Source organism: Diaphorina citri, unplaced genomic scaffold (genome assembly GCF_000475195.1).
Source record: "Diaphorina citri unplaced genomic scaffold, Diaci psyllid genome assembly version 1.1 scaffold69666, whole genome shotgun sequence".
Taxonomy (NCBI): Eukaryota; Metazoa; Arthropoda; class Insecta; order Hemiptera; family Psyllidae; genus Diaphorina; species Diaphorina citri.
In genome coordinates, this window is record NW_007446878.1 from 1 (window position 1) to 392 (window position 392).

A 392-nucleotide genomic window follows, 5' to 3' on the forward strand; every position below is an offset into this window, starting at 1 on the left:
TGACTGATTCCTATTTTAGGTACAAACCCTTTTATTAGACTAGCTGTGAAATAGGGGAAAATTTGTCTTTTCAAATATACACAGGTTAAGCTAAAACAAGGTGGGGGCAACATACTCTTCAATATTTTGACTAAAAAAAAAACTACCTACATCAATATTGTTCAACTTGTCTTGCTTTACAGATAGCAGCAATTCAGTGGAACTACAAAAACACTGATGATGTGGTGAAGGTAGAAATTTGGGACATAGTTGACAAAGCCAAGAAGAGAGTCCTGCAGGATAAATTGAAAACAGAAAACTCAGGGGAAGGCGAAGCTGGAGTTGCTCTAGATGCAGAATTCATCAACGTTTACAAGGGCACCAATGGAGTCATCTTGATCTTTGACATAACT

At 37.2% G+C, this 392-nt stretch overlaps 1 protein-coding gene across 1 annotated transcript; it reads left to right on the forward strand.

Moving 5' to 3' along the window:
- Positions 1 to 182: 182 nt before the first annotated feature.
- Positions 183 to 389, forward strand: LOC113473719 (rab-like protein 6; the record flags this gene model as incomplete). The annotated part of the gene is made up of 1 exon (XM_026833189.1): positions 183 to 389. A coding segment is annotated over one exon (207 nt), but the record flags the coding sequence as incomplete, so codon positions are not given.
- Positions 390 to 392: the final 3 nt, after the last annotated feature.